At 42.4% G+C, this 21,108-nt stretch overlaps 1 protein-coding gene across 2 annotated transcripts in view; it reads left to right on the top strand.

Annotated features, from left to right (window-relative positions):
• The first annotated feature begins 754 nt into the window (after window positions 1-754).
• FBN1 (fibrillin 1) overlaps window positions 755-21,108 on the top strand; it is a 145,430-nt gene continuing 125,076 nt past the window's right edge. For both annotated transcript variants that reach the window (XM_077785902.1, XM_077785903.1), the window contains exons 1-4: window positions 755-850; window positions 1,261-1,532; window positions 14,882-14,964; window positions 15,858-15,956. In XM_077785902.1, the coding sequence (XP_077642028.1) occupies window positions 1,366-1,532; window positions 14,882-14,964; window positions 15,858-15,956 (349 nt within the window). In that variant the 5' untranslated portion in view covers window positions 755-850; window positions 1,261-1,365. The remainder of the gene's footprint in view (window positions 851-1,260; window positions 1,533-14,881; window positions 14,965-15,857; window positions 15,957-21,108) is intronic.

Genomic DNA, 21,108 nt, shown 5'->3' with positions numbered 1-21,108 from the left:
AAACCATAAATAAAAACTGCAGGGCTTTCTTTCCTTGAGAAGGATGAGGCAGGCATTTGTTCTGGACCTGGCTGTGGTGATTTAGTAGTTTGGTGCCTTGCTGTCTGTGCCATGTTAGTTGCTAGAGAGCGCATTATTCATTCTGCAGCAGCCTCTCCGGTAAAGCCACCATCGATGCTATTTTGCCTTATAAGGGAAACATACCTTTATGTTATTTTTCATAAGCTATAGATGCAAAATGCTGCACCCCTAGGAAGTAGATACCTCTACATCTAGAGATCTATATGCATTTAGATGGAGGCAGAGGCGTGCACTACCTTCGGTTCCCCAGCTCCTGTCTGACACACTTGGCTCGGCGCTGAGGCTACCCCAGGCGCTGAAGCGCCTGCCGCCGGGCGAGCCGGGGACCCGCGGGGTAACCCGAGCTGGCAGCGCTGCCTGGCTGCAGCTGCCTCCGGAGCGGAGCGGAGCGGAGCGGAGCGGCAGCGCCGCGCCCTCCCGGGCAGCCCTGCACTCTTCCCGCGGCTCCCGGGGAGCCTCTCGGGGCCGAGCATCCCGCCAGCCCCGGCCGGCCGCAGGTGACCCGCGGCACGGCAGGGCAGGAGCCGCCGGGGCACCGCCGGGAGCCCCGGGCTGGCGGCTCGGGGGTGGGGGGGAACATTTTTATTCCCCTCTCTCTCGCGAGAAAGGGTTGGGCGGGCGATACTTGAAGAGGAGGGAGGGGGGGAGAGGAGGGGAAAAGGAGGAGGAGGGAGGGGGCAGCTGGAACCGCAGCTGGATTAGCGGCGGGTGCAGCGGCCGCAGCTGGAACAGCAGCGGGAACGGCAGCCGGCGGCGGCGGCTCCAGCGGGTGCGCGCCCCTCGCAGCGGCTGCTCCCGGGGCGGGCGGGCTGGGCGCGGGGCTGCTGCCCGCGGCGCTCCCGCCGCTGCGGCTCTAGCGGTGCCCGGCTCGGGAGCCGGGAGGGTTCGTGCCCGGGGGACGCTTCCAGCCCCGGAGCGGCTTGGGGAGCGGTGGCGGCGGCCGCGGTCTGTCCGCGGCGGGTGCGGGAGCCCCGCGGATGCTGCTGCAGGGGAGGCAGAGCCCGCGCGGCCCCGGGCAGCCCCTCGCCGTCCCCCGCGGCCGCCGCCTCTCGCGGGCGCGATAGCGCCGGGCTGGCCGGGGGCCGACGGCGCGGGGGCAGGCGGCGGGGGGCGCGGGGTGGCCGCGGCCGCTTTTCCTCGGTCCCTAACTCCCCTTCCTCCTCATTTCTCTCCTCGCAGCTCGCGTTGGAGAGGCTGGTCGGAGACAGGGCGGCGGGGACCGGCAGTCTTCGGCGGCGGAGAGGAGGCAGCGGCCGCTCGCAGCCCGGGGGCTCGGGGGACGCGATGTGGCGGGGGCGGCTGCTGGGGATCGCCCTGGGAGTTGCCGTGCTGTGGGCGTCCCAGGCTGGTGCCGCCGCCGCCGGGCACGCCGAGGGGGTGAGCGCCAAGGAGAGCCGGTCCAGCCGGGCCAAGAGGAGGGGGCACGGCGGCGGGCACGACGCGCTCAAAGGGTAGGTGCGGGGCCGGCCCCGGCCCCTCCCGGGTGCCGCGGCGCGGGCCGGGCAGCCGGCACACATCTGCCTGCGTGTGTGTGTGTGTGTCCACAGCCAGAACCCCTTGCCGGCGGGAGCTCTGGGGGTCCGAGTGCTCCCCGAGCCCCCTTGGGGCTGCCCATCCGGGGAGCGGTTTGGGCCGGGGGCCGCCGCCTGCAGCACCGCCGGGCAGCGCCAGGGCTCGGGCGCGGGGCCCCGCCACGCTCCCAGCGCCCCCGCCGGACGGGCTGCTGGGCCCTCCGCGACCCGAGCCGTATTCACCTCTGGGTGGGCAATGCTTCGTGAGGATGAGCTGCGGCAGCGCGGAGGTTGCTAATTTATCTTCTGGGAAGGCCTTAGATAAAGGCACACTACGGGCTTGTGCATTCCTCTTGCATCCCGCGCTTCTGCTTTGCATAAAAGCAGAATAACGGTGATGCCTGGAGCCCACAGCATGCCCGTCCCATCAGCTGTCCTCTCTCATCTCCACCTTGAGCCTTTTGTGATACCCATCTTGCTCTCATATAGACTGTCGAACCATCTAGTTCTAGTATGAGTGAGCCCAAGCATACAAGAGTTTAATTTCTTAAGAAACATTGTGGTACATGCTTAGGAGAGAGGATTTTTTAAAGGCTAAATCTCTGTCAGGCAAATTTTTGCCCATTCTAATGGAACACCTTTCCAATGCAAAAATAGTTGTGAAGTCAGCTCAAAGTCATTGCATGCATTTGCAGTTGAAAATCTAGTTCACTGAAGGTGAAAAGTTTGTAATGAAGTAAAAAAAGAGAAGTTTCCTTTCTCAGGTGATCCAGTGTGTCTTTTCAGCACATAGCCTTTTTTTTTTCTGTTGTCAGACAGAGGAGAAATGTAACAAAAATTGTAGTAAAATAGTTAGGCTTCTGTAAAGAATACAAGCTATTTGCTTATTTTGCCCCCTTTTTCTCAAAAAGGAGCTATTACAACCTTATTGTTAGTGGTTATATGCTTTTATTTCTTACTTTTATATGTTATATGCTTTTATTTCTTACTAACTTCCTTGTAGTTCTATAGTACTTTTAACCTATATTTGGATTTACAATATTGGCTTTTTTAATGCTTGCCTGATTGAAAAAGGTTTTTGTTTTTAGATTTGCATGCTGCAAAAATGGATGCAAGCTGTCAGCATTATTTTTCATGGATCTGATTTTGTAGGATCAGACTCTTTTATTTTATTTCCTTATACCTTGTCACAAAAGAAATAGTTGGACAAAGCAGATCCAAAGTAGATGTGACAAAATCTAGGAGGTGAGAAAGATGTACAGTAAAGTTTGAGGGACTAATTGCAAGCAATAAAAGCTGATAAGAAAAAACATTTATTAGAAAGTGCCTTCTTTAGGGTGTTTTAATAACATTTGTTGTTATAGGATTCTGAGATAATATCAAACTGATAAACATAATTTTTTGCTCAGTGGCACAGAATATGCCATCTAGCACACTGTGCTGACTTGGTGGAAGTTAGAGGCATGTTAGCTGAGGATAACATTTCTTTGGTGTGTGTAACTGTCACTTTAAACTATGCTGTTCAGACATAGTGCATCCATGGATGATATTTCAAGTGTTAATTATTCTTGGAATCTAAAATGGATTAGGTTAAGTATTTAATCTTATGAATTTATTCTTAGACTTAATAGAAGCCTGCCATCTTTTATGTCCTTTGCAATAATTCTTCCTTTTATTGTATGTTATCTATGCGTTATATATCTGCTTAGTAATCTACAAATCTAGAGATAGTGTAAACATAAATTTTAGTTATTCTGTATCTTGGTCAGTTTTTTGGAGTATTACCAATATGAATTAGTGCCCCTGGGAAGCAGATTTTTAACAAGGAAGAAATAATTTGCCAGGTGAAGTGAGAAAAAGACAAAACAAATTATTAGTTTGGTTTCTTGTTAGACCTTTTGTAACCCTGATTTGAGGGTGAATATAGAGTTCCCTAATTGCTTGGAGGAGAGTACTTTTGATCATTATTGGGTGAATCCTGCTGGATATTTCCAGTTTAGAAGTTGTGAGCAGTTTCTTAGGTGTGGTACTGTACTGTACAATGTGAATAAAAAAGAATTGTCATTCTAATAGACAAGGTTGGAACAAATTTGGAAGGACAGATGGAAAACATATTTTGAATGTATAGGAACTGTATATACATTATTTATTGTAATTGGAGGACTAAAGCACTAAAAATATGATTTTACAAGAAGACATAGTATTTTTTTAACATGTTCATCAGTACAAATACATTTGGGAATCTGTTAATTGTAATACAAGTCATAACAGATGCTGGGAAACTTTATTTTCATGTTATTACAGTTGACTAAGACTTCCTTTTCATTTTGAAATGAACTCTTGCTCTGATTGTAAGGCACGTGTGGATACATTTTTAAAGAAAACTGTTTTACACTTCAGTCATTTTGTGTGTTTGATTATAATGACTACTGGAAGTCTTACAGCATTTGAAAGTATTGAGGTTATTCTGTGTGTGCATATTGGTCTTGCATGTTAAAATGAAGAAGCTTAAGATCTGTTTCAGTTCCCATGATTTTTCCTACTAAACATTTTTTACTGCAAGCTGTTGGCAGGAGATGTTTGCTTTCATCTGTGTGACCTTTGCCTCATTGTTTATGGCAATGAGCTGTCCAAATGTATAATATGATTCTAGAAGCATGTTTTAATTTTAATAATTATAAACTATTTGGAAGTGCCTCTTATGTTCTCATTTTAAGACATTACACTTACTGCTCATATAGTTTGGCTCAATCCTGCTTTGGAGGCATTAATGGTGAAGTCCTTTAATGCCATCTGTGTTTGGCCTATTCAATATATATTTATGTACTGGTGCCTGATGCCTCTAAGTGATCAGAAAGCAATCAGAATAAAGGCAGTAATTATAAAAAAAACATAACTAGACTCTGTGGTCATGGAAATGTTGCTGAAATCCATTGTGATTCAGCAAGTTAAAATAAGAAGCTGCTAGTGAGACACTTCTCCAGATTCCCAGAACTTATCACAGATGTTACTGTACTGAGCTATAAGGCATCAAGCCATTATCCTGCTACCCCTTAAGCACCCAATAATGCAGTGTCAACTTCTGTAAGAAATAAACTCCACAAAGCTGGCCATGAACAGGAAGTTCTTTCTAAACAATATATGCTTGAAGACAACCATTCCTATGTGTTTCAATCATTTAAATATAAAGCAAAAAAAAAAATTTACTGGTGTTTTGATTAGTATTTGTCTGAATACAAGAAATATTGTACCCAAAGATCTTAGAATTAATTAAGATTCCTCAATTTCTGATGATGCTAGAAGACTTCAAACACTAATGAGTATCACTCAGTTCTTAGTAACATTTTAAGCAATATTTGTCTTGTTTATCAGTCTCTTCTCTGTATAATGACCAAAGAAAGCAATGATTTCCTTAAAAAATAGCAGGAATTTTGAAAGAACTGAAATTTCTTCAAGATAGCTAAATTCCGACATATTTCTAATTAGGAGACTAAATGAATGTATTTGTGCAAGAATTATTTAATTTCCTTGTTTTTATTAAGTTGAAATGATAGCAAATATTGGAGAACAGAATAGTTGGCTCCAAAAGGATCCATAAAAGTCTTGGATTAAACTATTCAACAGGGGATTGAGCTGTTTGGACCAGTTTAGTTTGGGTATCTCAAATGAAGTCCACAGGTTTACTGATATACTTCCCTGAGTAAACTTGGTTGGAGTTGGTCCTTTTTGTGCATCAGTGCTCCCTGAAATATAATAATCTTATTAATCTATAATTTAATTCTAGTGTTCAGCTATATAATTAGGGCTTCTGGTTTTCCTTTTAAACCAATCTTTACCACTAAAAGCCTGCTGAAGGAAAGCAGACTTTCTGTACTGGTAAATATTTGTTTATACTGAAAAACCTCAAAGATTTTTCTTGCCACTTGTGGCCTGCACACCTCTGGGCAGCTGCTGGTGCCACATCTTGTCAATGCCACTCTGCAGGCAGGAGACAGCCTGAATACTTGGAAATAAAAAACTTAATTAAAAATACATGCACGTTTCTGTAATACCCCATGTGCTGCAGCACTCACCTGGCTTCCAGGTGGCATGGCTGGTCTCCTTCCAGTCCTCTGTGCCTGTGGGATAAAGCTTATATGGAGGATGAAGAGCTTTTATTCCAGCATATCCTAGTGTGGAAACTGAAGTCTTTGGTATTACATGATCCTTGGAAATCTAGTCCTGGAGTGAAATGAGTTCATACATATTGGCACTGTGCCTCATATATGTGTTTCCTCTGCTTTGGTGTGATGTGATTTCATGTAGGTCTGACTTTGTGGAGCAGGAGAAAAACAGTAAAAAGTAAATAATCTTCAGGGTTTTGTAGTCCTTGTAGTCTAGATATCCAAACTGTGTTATTTGGACACCATCTTTTTAGAAGGCACAGCCTTAATCTGATTTCTGCTTTATCAGTTTTGGGGAAAGACTTCTAGGCTTGTACAGTTTGTAAGGCAGAATTAGGACTTTATTAATTTTGGGCGTGCCAGTGCAACCTGTGGTTAAAACTCTTGGTGAATACTATTGTAGTTTCCCTTTCAGTGGGAGGCTGAGGTACATGTCATTCTGTTTCTGACAGTTTAGCCAGTCTTCCTCTCTGTGATCTTTCTCATATTGTAGCGGGACACAAATGGTTTTGAAGTGCCATGTGCCTCTCCAAAAATAGATTAGATAATTACTTTCTTGCCATTTGATGGTAATGGGTCGTAAATAGAGCAAGCAGAGAGAAAAAGGCTACAATCAACAGTGTAGCAGCATTCTTGAAAGACTGTATGAAACAAGATTGTTTTGGAAATGTTGTTAAATCAGCCTGGGAGACTAAGGTGAAGCAGGTTTCCTGTGACCCACCACCACTGTGCCAAGATGACATGTTGTACATCAGGAAGGCAAGACTGGATGTAATTATCTTCCTTTCTTCCCCTCATTCATCTATTTATCTATTTATTCATTTTTGTCTGTTCAGCTCTTGGCTGTATCAGGCTGGCCTGCTACACTGCCCCAGATGCTGCAGGACCAGTCACAGCTTTCACATCAAGGTTGTCACTTTGTGTCTCCACAAAAGCACTTCAAGAAGGTACATCCTGAGGGGTCCTTTAAGGCTGATTGTTGCTATGACATAATTGCTTGGCAGGTTAGAAACAGATTAATCCCATAGCCCTTACTCAAACACAAGAGATGTCATGGATAGTATTTTGTTTATTTCTTTGTGTTTCAAATAGTACTTTTCTTCTGTGGATTTGGTATGCAGTTGTCTAATCTTTTGTGTGGTGGTGACTTTCTGATCTCAGTTCGTTAGTGCTTAATTGAACTTTTATAGACAGGGGTGTACTGTCTTTAGAAACTGGAGGCATGAAGAGTTGGGGGAAGAACAGTACCTGCAGAAAGTGTGTCCTGTTGGAGCAGGGTGCAGTAATTTGCAGTTTGCAGTGCAGGTTTCCTGAGAGAATTGTTTCGAGGAGACAGAAGAAACTCTGGCTAGGCATAGTTGCACTTTTCTTCAGTCAAGAGCCTACTTAGGTTTTATAAAAGTAGACTTCTCCCCTCTTGTGAGCCGCACAGGATACATTTTGTGTTCAGTAGTGGTTCCACAAGTTGTTCATCAGATTCTGTATCACCTGGGTCTGTTTCCCTTGGTCACTGTATAAGTTCTGCTCTTTGTGCAGCTTCACACCAGTGTCTGAACCTTTGGGGCTGTGCTGGGCTTGAGGATGCAGACTTGAAGTAAGCATAGGGCTGCTCTCAGTTGATATGGGAGCAAAGGGAGGATCTCTGGGTCAGAGCTTGGCAGGAGCTGTCTTTCTGTCAACTTCACTTACAGCTGTCCTTATCAAATAAGATTACAGCTTCTGTTTCCCTGTATGTTTATTTTCCTTTCCTGTGGTGTGTTGCTCAGCATTGCTGCTCACTTAGGACAGTCTTTGTCATTCCTCTTCTGTGCTGCAAACTTGAATGTTTAGTGTATGAGCGTCAATACTGTTTTTGACAAGAGTCAATTTAAATATGTTCATGGACTGAGCAATGTGATTGATAGAACAGTATTACCCAAAATGAAAGACCCCAAATATTTAGCTGTATGGATCACTAGGAAAATCTCCTCTTGGTAGAAATGGGTAGACACTGGGTAACAGGAGGCTATCTCTACTTAAATAAGATTTTAGGACCTTGAGATCTTTGAATGTTCACATATGAAAACAGTAAGAAATTAATGATTGACTTTTTTGTTTTGCAATGAGAGTGGCTCCCATCTCCTTCTTCTTCTCCCTCCTGAACCCCAAAGATGAAGAGGATATAGAGGCTGTCTGTCACTTTGGTCTTGCTCCCCAGACTTAGTAAACATTTCTGTAGAATGGAGCAACTGTGGCCTGGAGTGTTTCTGATTAACCATTGCACTGTGCTGGGAAATATATTTTTAGCTTTTCAATCTTACATGTCTCCTTTGGTTGTCTTCTCATCCATTCTGACTTTCCCACCTAGTTTTATTTGTTTAATCTTTTTAAAAGTATTTCAGACCTACTGAACAGCCTCACTCATGCTAAGGCTGGTGTGCAGATAGAGGCATGAGGACAATCATTTGGGGTTTTATAACAGTTCAGTAAAGTTGGGCTCTTTGGAAGGTACATTGGGATGTAAAATATGGCTTGTTAAATTAAAACCTCTGCCTTCTGGTTTTGCTTATAGATCTTCACTGAAGTATGAAGGAGGTCTAGCTTTTATCTGGAAAAATATTTTCGATGTTGACTTGCTGGAGAATCTGTTGTTTTCCTTTCTACTTCTCATTTTATGAAATGATTCATGACCATTATAGCTTCAGAAATACCAAATGAAAGCCACAGTTCTTTTGTCTACAGTCATAATCATTTTCATCCTCTTTTTCAAGCTTCCCTCTCTCTCATATTTTGCTGGAGGACATCAGAATATCCAGTGATGTTCAGCGGAGGTTTCAAACTAAAATTTGTTTCCTTTCAGGAACATTATTTTCCTCTCTCTTTTCTTCTTTTTTTCCCACTAATATTCCATCTTTTTATCTTCCCTGTGTACAGAGTAAATTACCAGTGTCTGCTAGGGACAATATAACTAAAACAGGGTTTTCCTATTTCCTTATAGCAGATGTGCAGGTAAGTGGCCTTTTGAAAATGTGGAGTCACTGTCCCAGCAAGAGAGATACAAAGGGTAGAATAATGTGTAGTGAAAGTAGAAGTACTGATAACTTACCTAAAATAAATCTTCAGTAGCCTAAGGGAGAGCACTTACTACACAAATTAATAGCACTGCTTAACACCTAAGGGCATTCTCTGACAGTGTTGATGCAAGTGTCAGGTGTAAGAGACTCCCTAAAGGATTGGGTGTCCTCCATGGGGGATGGTGGGTGGTACCAGCACAAACTACAGCCTCTAGGGAAACCTCACAAGGGGCTGGCTGGTCTTGGGTTTGTATGGCCAGCATGCCCCACACCAGCCCTTGTGCTGCTGCTCAGCTTGGGCACGGGCTGGTGGAAATACTGAACTCCCTGGGTGCTTTCCCTTGGGAAACTGTTAGAGGGTTGCCCCCTCAGTAACCATTAGTGGGTACATGGTGTGTGTGGGGAGTAGACCTGGAGGTGTGAAATGATCTCTCCCTGTTCCCCTCCTGTTCTGGAAGTGACATCTGGACTGCTAAGTGTTGCCTTAGCCCACAGTTACATCCATTTCCCATGGGATGTTTTTAGTGCTACCAGATAGAAAAGACTTCTTGTCTTCTGAATATATCTTTTTAGTTTGTGGGTTTTTTTTGGTGTGTGTTTTAAGGAAGTACCTGATGGATCCTTCCTCTTTATCCGCTCGCTTGTCTGGCCCAGCAGATAGTTGCTTGTGGTGATGTACTTTACGTGTCTTATACGGCCATGTAGATGGGTTTTGAACTGGACCCGTTGACATTCTCAAGTGGAACAATGAAGGAATACATGCCAGAAACGCGTCTGTCCCTGGCTATGAATGAGAACAATGCCTGGCTGTCAGGTTAGATGAGCGTGTCCCTGCAAAAGACAGGGTTGGATTTTCAGAGCAATTGTGGAAGAATTCTCTTAATGTCAATGCTGTTGTTGGATTGCTGTATTTAGCTGTCACAGTGTGATGGAGGTTAGGGTCAGAAAAGTGTTCCTGTTGCTGCAGGAAACTTGCATGTAATTTTGAACTTCTGGCCAGAGCCAAAGATACCCGTAGAGCTGCTCAGCATGTTATTTTTTTAGTTGAACTGAGCCAGGATTCTGGGACAGCAGTATCCTTACTGTCAGAGTGAGAAGCAGTTATCATATTAGGCTCTCTGCACGGCACAAGCTTGCTTATTGCAGTGTAAAAATGAGTACATCAGATGCAATCCTTTGTATGTAAAAAACATATTTTGCTTATTCTTTATAGTATGATAGAAGTTAAATTTTATGTTTGTTCCAGAGTATAGCATAGTTTTGTTGGGTTTCCTTTTATATGATTGAAATAAATAGCTTCAGGAACCACATCTTCCCTTCCCAGTTCTGCTTTGCTCTCTACTCCTTGGAGGAGGGGGTAGGTGCCAGCACAGCTAAAGGAGGTGCTTTAGATACCGACCTCTAATTTATGCATACTTGGCTTGTGTCATTTAAGTGAGGAGGGATCTTGGAATGCCAAGTGGTCCAACACCCACTCAGAGCAGGGTGAACTTAAATGAGGTTGCTCATTGCTTCGTTCACTGAAATTTGGACTATATCTGGCAATGGAAGTTCTTGATTCTGTGGGAAAGTGGAGTAAAACTCCAGTGGAGTCAGCTGAGCTGCTCCAGTCTGTGCATTTTGTATTTATTCTGAGACATTGAGAAGTTTAGTAGGTACATAAAGCTGGTTTACAGCAAAAAGTATAGATCTGATTTTGTGTCTCTTAAAACCTACTAGTAAAAGCTATTCTTTATCACATTCTGGAGCGTTAACAAGCAGATTTTTAAGACCAGCCTCCCATTTTTTCAGGTGCAGTTTGTAATTCTTTTTAACTGCCCAGTGCAAGGCTGGAAACATCACTCCAATTTTATGTGGAAATGATCAGCAAATAGTTCTGGGTACAGTTTTAGCAGCTACCAGAGTTACCCACATAAGAAGAAAAATAGGCAAAGCATTCTCTAAAAACATCTGCTGGCTGATGATACTGCTTTAAATTGTATTTTTCTGCCAGAAAACCGAGTCATATGCTAACCACTGCAGCCAAATAGTTAATAGAAGTTGTTCATGAAACGTTCTCTTGCAAGGAAGAATCCCCATGTGTTTTCCTAGGGAGAGGAAAAACGAGTTGAGGGAGCGATGAGAAACCTTTCCCAGAATCCCTGCATCCCAGCTCTCTAACTGGTGGTCAGCTGTTTCTCTTGGTCTCTCCCACTCTGTCTGGTCTCTGTCTAATTTATTTGAGACCCGTGCTTTGGGTTGGATTCAGCGCGGATTACGCCAGCGTTGGCCGGTGCATGGCAGCGCTGCTGACAAAATTTCTGCCTGAAGCCTCGCTCACAGCAGTGCCAGAAACTCTTCCTCCCATGGGAGTCGCAGATGGGCAATGCTTTCTTCCGGAGAGGGCTGTAATTTCCTCGAGGGGTCACAGGCAGGGCAGAGTGGGGATGGAGAGAATGAGCCCTCCCCCGGCAGGCTGCAGCTCCGGCCGTGCCGCTGCCGGGACCCCGGGGAGGGCAGTCCCAGCGCTGCCCCGCCATTCCCGGGCTGGGTGTTCCTGCCGGCTTCACACAGGGTTTTTGAACGTCTCTCTCACTTCTCTGGCTGTCATGTACCCTCGCTGCCTGGTTACAGCTGATAAGAAGACTCTGCCAAGCTTAGCATGGTTTGCGTCTCATTATTTGAGCTGTGTGTGCCCACTCTGCCGACCCACCCGCAGTGCCTGGGTAGCGGCTGCAGGTCGGGGCAGGCGGGCAGCCTCACATCCCTGCTGAGCCAGGGCTCTGGAAGCACGGGACGGACAGATCCAGCCTGTCCTTTCCGTGGGTGACATCAGTGTTGTGCGGAGAAAGGAGACCTTTTATTACCTTTTATTTGAGAGGCTGTGCCAGCCGGAGGCGGTGATGCAGCTCGAGGAGCCGATCTCTGCCCGCTCATCCCCCAACACCCGGGAGGGACCCGCGCGGCTTCACTCGGTAACGGGTGTAGGGCCCCGTGGCTGTTTCTGAAAGAATATCTGCTAGTTTGGTGCATGCAGGTGCTGTCAATATCTGTGCAAACCTATCACTCTCCAGTGTTAGGTATCAGAATTTTCAGATGAACCTTTTTCTCTCTGTTCCAAGATTTTTCTAGTTGATGACTCATGTCTAATGTCTTTTGATAATTCAACTCACTTTGCTACTGAATTTCTACTTGCATATCATTAATCAAAGACATAATATCTTGTTTAATTTGGACATCTTTGATGAAAATCTGGGCATCAGCCATCCTATCTCTCAGCACCATGCCATTACAGAAATACTTCTATACTTTACAAGTTCATTAAGTGTCTCTAAAATAAAGCAGATTTTTTTTTTTTTTTTTAAATTTCAATGGTAACATATTTGTTCTTTGTTATGAGATTCTTTATTCCTTCTCTGGGCTTTGAAGTGAAAAGAAGGTGCTGTAGGTAGTTTCAGGGTATATAGATAAGTTTTTGCTTATTCTATCATTACAAATCAGATTTCATAACTGAATTCTGCTTCTAGTGCTGTTCAGGAAAACAGTTTTATAAGAATATAAAGCACTTCTTTAGTATTCATACCTTATAATATCAACAGGAAAATATGTTATATGTAACACACAGTGGGTAACTGTTCAAAGTAGGTGTCATGACAGAGCCTTTACAATTTGATTGATGTATTCCATGATTTTACATGAGGTAGATTATTTATTATTGCCTTGAATACTTTATTTATGGGGATTTATTGCTATAGTGTCTGATCACCTCATAAATATCGATTAATTTAACCTTCAAAATTAATTATTTTCAAAGTAATTTTACAAATATGCATGATTTAAGAACATTCCCTCTGTCTCAAAGAAGCAACGTTCAGACTTTAATATAGGTTTCTTTTATAAGCTAGACAGCAGCTTTCTGACGAAAAAGTGTTCCACTGGAAAATGCACTTGTCAGGCTCAAACTGTTCCATGGAAGTACAGTTTGATGACTTTTTTTCTTTCAAACCTAAGCACACTGCACAGGAGTTGGAGGCTCCTGGTTGTATGGCTTAGCCTACCCTGTGGACAGCCTCAAGGCTCTCAGGGTCTCTGACTTCATGGTTGCTGGCACATCTAGGTTTTCCAGAGTCCCATTTTGGAAAAAGATTTTTAAAACCAGGTTTCTCTGTGACACAGAAATCTGTTCTGACTCTTAACGTGGACCAGATGGTCCCCAAAGCCACATACTTGCTGAGACTGAAATTTGACAGACTACATAAACATCACTTTATGGTCAGCCTTCTATAGATCCTCACCAGCTGGAAGTGGAAATGAGTGGTTTATGCCCATAGGTTGTAACAGGTAGCAACAAACCCATTATATCTGTCTTAATAAGTTCCATTATTTCTTCTGACTGGGGAAGGTGAAAAGCAATCTCACTTGTCTGCTTGCCAGTCTTACTTGGCAGATGATTGTGGAGCAACATTTGGCACTGATGAATAGGGAACTCTAGGAAAGTTGCATGGTTATAGCCCTGCAGGGAAGTAGCTGACATTACTAAAACTGAATACATTGGAATTAAATGAATAAGACTTTGAGTCTGTTACAGCAGTTGCAGGAAGGGAAAAGGACCCTGCAACAAGTCCAATTGTGTTCCTCACATTCACCTCAGTTACTACTTTGTAATTATCCAGAACCAGTGGAAGGTAATGGTAGTGCTTGCTTTGACTTAAATGGTTTCTGGCCATGGTTGGAAAGAATAGGTGTAACTGAAATTGCTGTAATCAGGATACTTGAAATTGCATTAGTACTGTATATCCCTAAATAAATAGAGTATATAACTTTTGTTAGTTAGAAAACGTGCATAAGGAAATGTTTGTATATATTGAGATTGTTTGTCTTAAGTGGCCTCACCATATGAAGTAACTATTGTTTACTTAGACATTGCAATGCTAGCAATGAAGAACTTTCTGAAAGATTAAGGACAAAATAATGATAGAGAACTCTTCTTAAAACAGTAAACATTTAAATCTGTATACAATATTTTAATATAGCAGTTCCTAGGAAGTTTCTAGCTTGTTCTAGCTGCATTAATCTATAGAGTAATTGCTCACAATATTAACAGAGGTTGTAAAATTTTCCTCTGCTAAGATTATTAAGCGTATAACAAAAGAAGGCACATGTTCCCATTTTTGAAAGTATTCTTACCAGCTTTATTTGCATGGATAGATGCATCAAATAAATAGGATAAGATAGATTAAAAACAATCTATTGTCCCTTTATATATGAGGGACATAGAATAATTTCAACTTTTCTATTTTTATCATGATAGGAATAGTGTCATGTCCTGTCAACTTTCAATTGTCATAAACTCTAGTAATAAAGTTGTTTGGAAGGGTTAATGTGGATGAGAGGAATGGGTTGGAAAGAAAAATTCCTGTGGGTACATTATTTAAGGAGGGCAGTAGGCCCCTCATACTCATTTCATAGGACCCTATCACCACATGCACCCACATCCTTGATTAGTTTTGGTAGTAAGTAATTTTTTCTAATGAAGAATTAACATATTTTGACACATTTATTTGGCTACTGTTCTTGTTGGCATGTTTCACTCACATATACATAATTTTGTTCATGGCAAAGATAGGGACCAGTAATAGTGCTTTAGAGTAAGGAAAAGAAAGCAACAGGAAGATTAAAAATTCCCGCTCAAAGACCACTAGATTTAGTTTGTGGTTATTAATGATGCTGGATGCTTATTTTTCATTTAAGTGTGAATTTTGCTCAAAAAACCTGGGTGCTTACTTCTTCAGATATGGAGTGTTATGAGACAAGGTTTCCCCAATCTACTCCTGTTGTTCAGATGTTACTGATTCGATTTTGTGCTTGTAATGTAATCTTTAATTTATAGAAGTGTATGTTACCTAAAAACCCCAACAACTACAGGCCAAAAACATACAACACTTCTAAATTTAATTAATGAAATGTATATTGCATTTGATTGATATCAGTCAATATATATTGATTTACCTTTTCCATTTTATGTTTCTACTTCTAAAACATATTTCTGAGTAAAAAATAAGAATTCATCCTTATCCTTTTTATTTTATTCCAGACCAAATGTGTGTGGATCACGTTACAATGCCTACTGCTGCCCTGGATGGAAAACGTTACCTGGTGGAAACCAATGCATAGTCCGTAAGTTAATCTGGTTATGTGTTATGACTGATGTTTATCTTTGTCCTTCTGTGTCTCAGGGTGGTTTTAATTGTATACCAGAACTGAAATGTGTTTCTGTATGTTTTCAATAGCAGCTGTACATGATTGCTTTACCATTTAAACTATATTAAGCTAATATACAAAGTTTCATGGGCTACAACATGGTGATGTGATACCAGTATTTAACAAAATATGAATCTCATCCAAATGTTCTGTTTAAGTCTGTAGTAAAGGGTTCCAAGGGGTGTGTGAACTCTTGGGAATGAGTGAAATATGTTAATCTATTTAAATGAATGGAAGGAGGCAACAGTATCAGCCCAGCAAATGCATTTTCTTCACTTCTTTGGACCATATTCCTGAAATATATACGTAGGGATATAAATATATGCATACATCACAGAGCTGTATGCATATTCATGTGTAGTAGAAGAGTGTACCAGAAATAATTCCTAAAGGCACTTTGCCCAAGGCTGATAAGACTCTCTCCAGAGACCCTGCAGCAGCATACTGCTCTTGTCTGTGTGTGGTGCAGAAATAAAGAAAGCATTATGTTGCTGCCTCAGTGCCATCCTTCCTCTGAGAAGGTCTGGTAAAATGGACAACAGTTTCACTTTTCCAAGGAAATTTCCCCATATCTAGTGTGGCCTGTGGCATGTTCCCAGACCTTTTCATAGCAGATGGTGAAGGTCTAGGTCTTAGCTGCTCCCTGTAAAGATGCAGATCAACAGGAGGAACTGTTTTGGGATCTGTTGTATGCGGTTTAATGAATTTGTGGGTATTTATGTTATGGTACTGAATTTTCTATCAGGTGTTTTTTTATGTGCTTGAGGTTTTTGAGACATATTTTAAAGGCATTTATGTTTTCTTAATAGCAATCTGCAGACATTCCTGTGGGGATGGATTTTGCTCTAGACCAAACATGTGCACATGCCCAAATGGTCAGATAGCCCCCTCCTGTGGTTCAAAATCAAGTAAGTATTTCTTCTGTGTGTCTGATATTACTCTTTTGAGTCTGTGAAGCTACTAAGATATGTAAAATAGTTCAGTGGTCAGTATTTAAGACAAATAACCTCTGAGTCACCAGACATACTTTTACCACAGGAAGGAAAGTGTAGCTTTCTATGATGAAACTGAAGAATGACTCAGAGATGGGCTTTTGGAGACACTTCTTTTTTTTGCCAAATCAAACCCAAATCAGTCTTATTAGAAGCTATTTTCATTTGCCACTTTGTAACACTAATCCTAGTCCTCCTTGTTTTCTGGAAAATATCTCTGTTCACTGGTAGACATGAGCATGTATATGACAAAAGTTGTAATGACAGAGACAACTCTTGACAATTGGCTGATCTTGACATGCTTTGGAATTTCCTTCAGACTTCAAGGATTATAAACCAGACACTATGTATGCTGTATGCTAATACCTAGACCTACAAGCTTTAGAGCATTTCCTTGCCAGGCTCAGTGTGTATCTTCTGAATCTAATGCTTACTTCAGGTGACACTTCTGTAGGTATTAGAGGTACAGAGTTGCTCAAGTTTTTAAGTGGAATAGCTTTTCATCAGAAAAACAAAGATTCTTTGAAAATGAAACTTTTCAGACAGATGACTTTTCCTAGAAATGTTTGTATTTCAAGTTTTCAAGGAAGGTTTCCCAGAGCCAGGATAAAATGAGTAAAATTGAATTCATTCAATGAACGGAGAACTCAATGGCTAAACATGAGTTGAGTGTTTGATATAGAGTAGGATTCATATCTGAAATGTCAACTGCAAAGTACTCTGTATTCTCATTTGAACATGGTTCTTGTCTCTTATAATGTACATGATTTAGATTTTTTTATGACATGTGAAGTTTCTGGAAAGAATTTTGGGGTAGACTGGTTCCCACAAATGCCTGTAACTACCTGAACAACATATTAACAGAAGTCAGTGGGGGATGCACTCAGCTGAGGTCTCTAATATTATGCAAAGTGGTTATCCTTTTAGTTCTGAGTATCTTGAGACTCAGTGTGTGGTCTGCTTTGCTTCTTATTTTTTACTTTGCCATTTTTTTGCTTTCCTGGTTGATAAGAGTTTCCCACATAACTGACCATTTCAGTTTGTGGTTTTATCATCGTTTTTATGCAATAACAGTGGAAAAGCATTAACAATTGCAGAGTGTAATGGAATGGCATGTACTAAAATGGTAAACATTGTTCTTTGTAGTTCATCCCATCTCATGCTTCTGTGATGTATGTTAGGGAGAGGGCAGCACGGGGAAGATGTGGAGCTCCAGAGAGCACTGGAGGGAGGGAAGGGTGTAAAGTGCTGCACAAATGTGTGTGGTGGTGTGCTCCTGCCTTGCTTTGCAGCTACTCTTTTACCAGGTGCTTATGCTTAATCCTGTAAGCCAGTAAAGGAAGGTATGACCTTCTCCCAAGTACCCTTTGGGGCACAAAAGGAGACATACATCTCTGCATCTTTTACATGTTTTGGCACCTTTGGCAGGAACAAGTGGGCCTTACCTCATTTTTTTCTTTGGCCCCACTGGAGTCACAAGACTCAAAAGAAAAATAGGGTAAAGTTTTTGATTCTTCTTGTAGTTCTTTTTCTGAAATATTCTACCATTGATCTCCATAGTTTTAGCCTTCGTTGGAATTGTTCAATTTCTGCAGTAATATAAGATACATTTTCTGTATGTGGCCAATTCTAAAAGCAAAAGTGTCTGGTAAGTTGTAGAGAAAAGAGACTCCACTGCTTCTGTGCAGTCATGTGTAATATTTTTATGATTTACCACATCATTAGTACTTACAGAACATACTTTATGTAAGTCATTTGTGCTGTTGGCACTGTAGACAAAACTCATGAATATGTATTTACACAATAGGCCACAATGACTTAGATCTGCAATTAGAAAACAAAGTAAACATAAAAAGTACTGTTTGACATCAAATGGTTACTGTCAACTACCTTTGGTAACAGTTAATATTTTGTCAGAATATGCATTCATTAGACCTTATTTTAATTATATGTTTTTAAAATAAGAAAAAGTCTAATTAAATAATTAAAAATCTAATATAAATGGTACGTGTTTGTCACATGCAAAATAAAAATAGCAAATATGAGTGAAAATGCCATGATTTCTTAGAATTAAGTGTATAGCTTCTGATATGTGAGATGTCCTTTGGATATTTTAAGCTATTGTGTCTTCAGTACTTAAACAATCAGTAGTGGGCCTGGATTTTCTAGCAGGTACATCCATAGATAGAAACTGAACTGGCAGTGACTCTTATACTCTGGTTGTCTGTCAAAATATTTAATGTGGACTGGAAAGCATATGGATTTGGGAGCAAAACAAAGCCTCCAAATTTGATTTTCATACAGGTCAGTTGCTGGGACTTTTCTGGTTAAGAGTCAGCTTTAGGAATCTGATTTGTGGTTGAAAAGATCAACCAGTGGTTTTCTCAGCAGGGATTTTAGTGACATCAGTAAACTTACTGGCTGAGTAGTGGTTATTTCTTTGTAATTAGAGAATTTTTGGGTGTGCTTACAGCAGGCTTGGAGATAAGAGTGCCAAGTGTGGAGGCCTCCCTGCTGCTGGCTGTGATGTGCGGGTGCTCTGACACTGCAGGTGCACCTGCGTGTGGCTGTGCAGCACTCTGTGCTGTGGGAGGTGTCCTGTGCTCCGTGCTCTGCCAGCTCTGTGGTGCCAGCTGCTTCACAGCGCCCGGGCTGTGGCTGCCGTGGCCGTGCCATCGCTGCTGCAGCCTGGCTCCATTCATGCTCTGTGATCCTGCCGTGTTAGAGCTGCTGCTCTGCCCCTCTGGGAGCAGGGGGCAAACCAGGAGGAGGGTGTCAGGCTGACCCAGGGTTATGGGTCAGGTCTGTCTCTGTAGGCAGAATGGTTTTGGCTGGCTGAAACAGGGAAGGCATCCGCTGATGGAGCTGTCCCTGAAGAAAGGGAGCTGTGACAGGGGCAGCTGTGGTAGGTGTCTGGGTGATGGCTGTGGAGGCATGGAGTGTCCATGTCCAGAGCAGGGCCTGCTCGGCTCCCTGCCAGCAGCATCAGAGGCACAGCCGAGGACTGAACTCCTCCTCAGAGCCTTCCTGCCCGGAGTCTTCCTCAGGGACTGCCCGTGCTGTGGGACTGAGCCTGGGACCCTGCTCCTCGGGTGCTGTGGGAGATGTCTGCTCAATGACAGTAAAACCTGGAGCTCAGCCCCATCCGTTATATTCTACTGTCAGAGGTGCTGTAAGGGCTTGAATTTCGAATGTTCCCAGAGTTTTTGCGTGTACTGCGGGTTTTGCCTATGCCTTGTGCAGGGCTGTGGGGCAGCAGGCTCGTGTCCCGCCTTGGCGCCAGCTGCCACCTCTCTCCTGAGTCAGTCGCTCGACAGAGAAAGCACGCCGAGCATCTGGGATGCGATGCGGCTGTCATTTCTTGTTCCCAGCTCCTGGCAGGCAAAGCCCTGCGTCATGCGGGCCGGGTGGGAGCGCTTCCTCGGCCGGGGCACAGAGGCAGGGCCGGCCGTGCCCGCTGGCCGCGCTGGTCCCGCGGAGCTCCCACCTCACGTTTCCCAGTGGGATCGCAGGGTGGACAGCACCGGTGGTGCCTTTCGTCTGCTTGGTGAGCTCCTGCACGTTTCATCAGCGGTTCTGCTTGTGGTAGTCTTCTGGGTGTGATGAAGTCTTTACTCGGTTTTGCTGGGTATTTATTTAAAAAGTCAGGAATTGTTGTGCTTAAGAGGGCAGCACTTTGATAAAAAACACAACTGTCGCCCACACACAAAGCCTGTGTGGATATGTATGGTTTTGCTGGCTCTTTTGCAGATTTATAAAGTTGTGTTCCTGCAGTAATTCCTGTTTTGACTTCAGACATTTCCAGCGCAGACTGTTTACAAATTGGATGTGAAAAAGAACAATAATTGATTAAAAGCAACCATTTATTAATGTTAACATTTCCTGTGCATGCCAAGATAAGGCAAAGCTATATGCATTCGTTTACCAGCCTTATAGTAATTCTGTGCTTTTTCTTTGAGTCTCTGTCAGTCTCTGTGATACCTTGGAACAGGTTGTTTCATTTACCGGAATATCTCCACTGACATTAATGGAATTGTTGATATAGCTGAGAAAAGAAAACCTGGACCTGCATTAATATGCTAGTTTTCAAAAATGCATTTTTAACATCATCATCTGAGCTCCAGACAGCCTTTGAATGTGTTTCTATAAACTTTTGGAAGGATAATATTACAGAATAGTCTGTATGATTTTGGAAGTACTCTTTCCAACATTCCCACAAAAGAGGGCAGAAAATAAGTTATTAGTTTACTGACTGTGTCAGTGATCCTCTTGCCTGGTAATAGGAGAGAAAGCTCACTGATTTAAATGGCTCATTTAAGTAAGGATGACTGGGTGTCCCAGCAGTCTCCCATAATGATTTTAGTTTTAAAAGGAGGAAGAAGTATTTTACCTTGAAAAAGCTATTTTAAGAAGCAGTAAGACAAGTTATGGAAACTTTGTGTATCCCAAAATGAGGAAATATACTTTATGTATACATGAACAGATAATATGAAAATTATAATTTAAGCTACTGTTAACCTTTTAATCTCAAATGTAGTTCAAACTACTTAAATAACTTTGGTCTTCATGTGGGAATGGAAATTAGCTCTTGGCATAGCTTGCTCTAATTGAAATCAGTTTGTGGTTTTTAAGTTCCTTCCCTGCTTGACAGATGATATCATTTCCTATGCTTTTTGTAATCCCCTCTGTTTTTCTAAGATTGTATAAAGCTAGTTGAACTACACATTTTAAAGTAACTATACACCTTTTTCTGACCTACTTAGGACATTGTCCAAAAATCTTAACCAGATATTCACTCTGCATTTGCAGACAATTTTACTTTTTATTAAGAAATGTTGGTACATTTTTGTTGCTTGAAGTACTGAAGTACATCCAAAGCAGAACAAAGATGTGTAATAACTATTAGACACATAAGAAATGTAATACACAGTTTTTGCTTTTTTAATTGAAGAATTAAGGTTACTAGTGTTTTAGATGCTAGTTTACTTTAAATTCTTTCTCCAGTTGTATATTTTACTTCTGTTTTGTGGAATCATATTGTTATAGAAGGCAGTACAATTAAAATTAT

The sequence above is a fragment of the Lonchura striata genome, chromosome 11, assembly GCF_046129695.1.
Source record: "Lonchura striata isolate bLonStr1 chromosome 11, bLonStr1.mat, whole genome shotgun sequence".
Lineage (NCBI taxonomy): Eukaryota > Metazoa > Chordata > Aves > Passeriformes > Estrildidae > Lonchura > Lonchura striata.
The sequence above is the reverse complement of the archived record's forward strand: the minus strand, read 5'-3'. Positions and strand labels throughout refer to the sequence as shown.